We start from the raw sequence: 6,008 nt of genomic DNA on the forward strand, positions 1-6,008 counted from the left end.
ATTACAAAAAATGTAAGCTTTTCAACTGATTTACAACTCTATTGAATTTATTGCTTTTGTATTTTACAGGCATTTTTGTACCTCCATTATTGAAGGTTTTGCAACTAAATGCATACTTAAAAATCTAATATATTTTCTCCTGGATATTTCTTTAACGATATAATAACATAAAAGGCAGAAAGCAATGCTTAAATCTGATAAAGTAAACTACTTGTATGGAAAAGATGTTAAAAAGAATTTTGAAGTTAGAAAGCCAAATGCTGAAATGCTTATTATTGCTTGTTTTTATTTTTAGTAAACACCACTTATACCTCCTAGTTCCTAATAACCCACAAGACAAAGTCAAACATCTAAGTAGTACAGGAAAGACCTCTTGCTTACCTTTCTCGTGACTCTTGTCTCTAACATAACTAAGCCGCATTGAACTTTCTACCATTCCCCCAAACACTGCATTTTCTTTGTTCACACTGTTGCTTCTGTAATGTCTTTTCTCTAGTTTATATGCCCACCAAATCCTTATTTATTCTTCAAAACTAGCTCAAAAGGTATTTCCTTTACAATGCCTTTCCTAGGAAAAAAATATCTCCCCATTTTCATGGCAACCTTGTACAACTATTTCATTACATTTATATTACAAATATCTGTTTATATGTCTGTCTCCCACTAAACTCAGCACCTAAGATGGACCTTGACACCCTGATATTTCTTCAATAAAGGTTTGATAACTGAAAGAATGGAAAGCAAAGTTTTGTCATCAAAAGGCTTGGGGTAAATACAGGCTCAATTCAAAGGCTTTCAATATCCAAACTAAAAGTAGCTGCTTGGAATTATTTGTCAGTACTGGAGTTGGATGGCAACAGAACAAGCCTGAGAAGTCCAGGATCAGAAAGAGCAAAGTAAGGCCCTGAAGGGTAAAATGGGTCACCAAAAAGGTGATATAGCTGATGAATGGTAGAAGGGGGACATTTGACTCTTTAGGCTTTGAACATCATACCCAGTTCTCTTTAAGCATATACATCATCGCATGGCATTTGAGACTCTCGAAGGCCTAGATCCATCCTGCATTTGAGGCTTTATACTTCACCATTTGCTTTCATGGGTCAGCATACTCTCCAGTAAACAGAATTCTTTTTTTCATTAAATATGTCCTTCCCTCCTTAACTTCCATGCCGTTGTTCCTAGGATTTCCTACCTGTGCTCAAAATGCAGAACAACTGCCACTGCCCTTATGCAAATTTCCATGCTTTTGCCTCCTCTGTATCCACCTCTCACTTTATTTAATACCATCCTTCTAGCAGTAGTTAAATACAGGCTTGGCACCTAGCAGGTGGGGTAAGCTTAGGGATTAATGAGGGCCAATCAAGGCAAAGGTAGGCACAGTAAGGATGGCAGTGTTCCAGAAATGGGGCAGTGGTTGTTCAAAGGTCAAAGAGGGAGGTCATCATATCTGGCTGGCTCATGCACTGTTGAATGCTCTCCCTCCTAAAGGAGGCTAAGGCACGAGTCTTCTTCTGAAAGTGGCAGTGTCCCTCCTCAGTAAGCCTCCAGAGTACAGACCTTGTCCTTGCCTTTGTCCCATGCACTGGCGCCTTCTCAAATCTGCCCAGGAAGCAGAGGTTGCGGCGGATGTTGTTCTTCCAGCTACCTGGAGCTGTCCAGAAAAAGGGGAAATGCTGTTGGATGAAACTGTAGATCTCTTGCACATGGAGGCCACATGGGGGGCCGTTTCTTAGTGCCAGAGCAATTAGTTGACTGCAACTGAGGGGCGGCTGGGGCCAGGACTTCCTCTCCTGGATGTCGCCTTGCCATAGCTTCTGGCTCTGGAAGCACTCCCCTTTGTTTGGGGATTGGAGGGCCACAGAGGTGTTGTTACCTTGTTCCTCAGTCTCCTCTTCTGTGAGCTCCCAGTCACTGGGGGAAGAGGTGAACTTCTTCTGTGGGGGAGACTGCTTGCTGCAGGAAGATGGCAGGGACTCCATCACTGTGGTCTCTGAGCAGTTAGACACTTCATCCTTTGGGAGTAGCTGAGGGGAAGGATGTATGCTTGCCAGATCCTTTTTCTTACTGGGCTTTGGGGCCTCCTGGCTGCCAAGGGGGCACAAAATGTTGGGATTCACCCACATCCACAGGTTGGGTTCAGAGTTAGGACTATCTTTTTCAGGACTGGGTCTCCTATCTTGAGGTAATTTTACGGTCTCCATTACTCTGAGTCTGTATTTGTCAGGGTCCTGCTCAGCTAAGGGGCACTGGTCTGTGGTGCAAGGCAGGAAGAACTCATTTCCTATGTCCCAGTCCAGCAGCCCTGGGACCTGGCCATGGAGACTGTACCAGAACTCAGGATTTTTTATTTTTAGATCCATCTTCAGTGGAGAGATAGGTGGAGAGAGACTTCCGAAAGGACAGAGGTCTCTGAGACACTTCTCAAAGCCCTTTTTGAGCCACTGTTTTTTTTTTATAAGCAGATATTCATTTTTCATTAATTAATTAATTAATTAATTATTTTTGGCTGCGTTGGGTCTTCGTTTCTGTGCAAGGGCTTTCTCCAGTTGCAGCAAGCGGGGGCCACTCTGCATCACGGTGCGCGGGCCTCTCACTATCATGGCCTCCCTTGTTGCGGAGCACAGGCTCCAGACAGGCAGGCTCAGTAGTTGTGGCTCATGGGCCTAGTTGCTCCACAGCATGTGGGATCCTCCCAGACCAGGGCTCGAACCCATGTCCTCTGCATCAGCAGGCATACTCTCAACCACTGCACCACCAGGGAAGCCCCAAGCCACCGGTTTTGATGCAGTATATCTCATCTAGAGAGTTTATCAGAAGGCCGGATAGAAGTACTGGAAAAGGGCGCACCAATGTCTCATTGATTAATGGTTAGACTTGGAGAAACCCCAGTGTTCTGGAACAGAACTTAAAACAAAGAAGTAACTAAAAAGGAGCTTTTTGGAAGGAAAACAGTTCAAGGTGGAATTCCTGAGCTTTCACTGGAAGCAGGGAGTCCCCATATGAGGACCTACAAATTTTGAACTATGTGCAAACTAAGGTGAATTGTATAACAGGTGCTTGTCTGGCATATCTTTCAACTCTTGCTGAGTTCATTTAATGAAGGAACAAACATGTGCACAGATCAAATTATATTTTGTGTCGTTCTTAAATGTTTTAAAAAATCATTTCATTTTTAAAGTGCCTTTTGTCAAGTGCTTTCACATAGATGATCTCCACTGATTCTCATGACAGTCCTGTAAGATAACATAGTGGGTATTATTAACCCCATGTTACAGATAAGGGAACTGATACCTACATAATAATTAAGACTACATATCTAAGTAAGTCGCAGAGCTAGATCCACAGCCTATATCTTCTGACCCTTTCATTATACCCACTTAATCACATTCAAATTACTAAATAAAGGAAGCAGCAATATGTGTAACCTGAGTTTTAGAGTAAGATGGTATCTATCAGAAGATAATCTCTGTTAGTCTCAAATCCATGCTAGAGATAAACTGTGCCATTTTCAATCTTATTTTGGGAAACGGCTGACTTACCTCTCTCAGGTCACTTTCTCAGGAACTGAGTTCTGAACTGTACTCTGAAGACAGTAGGCTCAAAGTTTAGCTATGACATGCCAGTTCCTAAAAGCTCCAGAGTTTGACTTTCCAGTAAGTTCATCCCAAGGGTATTCTTAGGAAAAACAAAATGGGACAGTTTAATTTAACTGAGTCTGCACAAAATCCATCTATAAAGTATATGATTTTGTTAAAACCATCACATAGACCTATACCTCAATAATATCCAGCAAATATCAACAGGAGCTCTTGGGGGACACACTAATCCCCCTATTGTTTCCTCCCCACTCTTGTCCTATTCTACCCCAAATCATCCTCCATACAGACAGCCAGATTGATCTTTCTACTGTATAAATATAAAAATTAATAATAACATCAACTGCTAATACTTTTTTTTTTTTTTTTTTTTTGTGGTACGCAGGCCTCTCACTGTTGTGGCCTCTCCCATTGCGGAGCACAGGCTGTGGACACACAGGCTCAGCGGCCATGGCTCATGGGCCCAGCCGCTCTGTGGCATGTGGGATCTTCCTGGACGGGGGCACGAACCCGTATCCCCTGCATAGGCAGGCAGACTCTCAACCACTGCGCCACCAGGGAAGCCCTGCTAATACTTATTGAATTCTCTAAGCACTATATGTGATTTAACTCATTAATCCTCAAAACAACCCTATGAAATAGGTACTCTTGTTATTCTCCCTTTATAAAGGAAACAATATAAGATAAAAAACCTTAAGTCACACAGATAGTAAAAGTCAGAGCTGAGTTTCAAATTCAGGTAGCCTGACAGTGCTTTTACTCACTATACTATAATATCTTCTGTTTCTCTACTCCAGTATAAAATCCTATGACTTAATGCAGCATAAAAGGCCCTCCAGAATCGCACTTCTGTTTACCTTTCCAGGCTAATTAATCACCTCAGCTTCCTTCCTTCATAATCACCTCCCAGAAACACTGAACTTCTGGGATTTTCACCACACCTACCCCCATCTTTTGTCTATGTCCCTTTGCTCAAGTTGCCACCTCTACTTGGAATTGTCTACTCCCAATTGCGTTGGCTTGGCTGATCCCTACTCATCTTTTAAGACTCAGGGATGCTTTCTCTAATAAAAATGCTGCTTCCACCTCTCCATAGGGAATTAATGGATCCCCTTCCCAGTTGGGAACTGAGCAGGGGACTAATCCTGAAATATTCAGCTTATTATGACAACCCCAGAGAGCTTGGCAGCATTTTAGCTCTAGTAGTTCTTTATCCCATAAGTAAGGCCTCTAGTGTTGTACAATTTTTCTTCCATCTTCACCAGGGAACACACTCCAATCTTAAGACTAGTAAAACTAGGTCATCACTGTGTATTTTATTTCTTTAAGCCTCATTAAAACATTTAATATGTAGGAATTGAGCATCTACCATGTTGCAAGCAGTATGTAATATGTCTGGCAGATGAATAAGACACAACTCAACAGGATACCACAGCTAAATAGAGGAAGATAGACAAGTAAAGAGAAAAAAACACAGTGTGATGAGTGCTAGACACTATGCTAGGAGAGCATAGAGAGAGAAAACCTAACCCAAATGATAGGAATTAGAAGGGCTCCCCATAGGAGGAGTTGCTTGAGCTAAGGCTTAAAACGTATGTTACACAGGGACAGAGACATGGGGAATAGGCTAGCACATGCCAACCAAGGACTTGGTACCTTGTCTCTTAAGTGTGCTCCATAAAAAGAAGTCAGAACATTTTGCATACCCTGTGGAAAAAATAAACTCATATTTGTGGGTATCCTGTTTTCTAGGCTCCTACCCACCTCAAATGTTGATACAGGCAAAAATGTTAGTGATTGATGAAACTGCATCATATGCAAAGTAGGGTACACACACACACACACACACACACACATATTAATGGTCCAACAACACCAGCAGTGGAAGTAGCACTTTTGCCTGCCATCAATTTTTAAAAGCATTCCTGTGCCCAGACTTTCGTCTCCACTAAAAGAACTGGTAAAGGAGGTAGTTGATACATGTTTGGGGGCAGGAAAAAATCAGATATGTCTAATCAATAAATCCTCTTGTTACAAAGAAGAATGCTTTCAAGCACATCAGAGGCAATGTTAAAAGAATGCACAGTCAGGGTTTCTCTGGTGGCACAGTGGTTGGGAGTCCGCCTGCCAATGCAGGTGACGCGGGTTCGTGCCCTGGTCCGGGAGGATCCCACATGCCTCAGGGCGGCTGGGCCCGTGAGCCATGGCGGCTGGGCCTGCGCTTCCGGAGCCTGTGCTCCACAACGGGAGAGACCACAACAGTGAGAGGCCTGCGTACCAAAAAAAAAAAAAAGGATGCACAGTCAAATTAAAGGGGCTCCTGCTATCAAACTGTGACTTTTTGATGCATATATTATGATTAATTAAAACTGGTTTAGTCTTTAAAGGGCTAGGCGTACATAATGATACCCA

General features: G+C 42.6%; 1 protein-coding gene across 1 annotated transcript; it reads right to left on the bottom strand.

Annotated features, from left to right (window-relative positions):
* Positions 1-1,418: 1,418 nt before the first annotated feature.
* FOXR2 (forkhead box R2) lies at positions 1,419-2,360 on the bottom strand (the record flags this gene model as incomplete). The annotated part of the gene is made up of 1 exon (XM_081222510.1): positions 1,419-2,360. The coding sequence occupies one exon, from the start codon at positions 2,358-2,360 to the stop codon at positions 1,419-1,421; it is 942 nt and encodes a 313-aa protein (XP_081078636.1).
* Between the last annotated feature and the right edge of the window lie 3,648 nt (positions 2,361-6,008).

This window comes from Mesoplodon bidens (assembly GCF_964165515.1).
Source record: "Mesoplodon bidens genome assembly, chromosome: X".
Lineage (NCBI taxonomy): Eukaryota > Metazoa > Chordata > Mammalia > Artiodactyla > Ziphiidae > Mesoplodon > Mesoplodon bidens.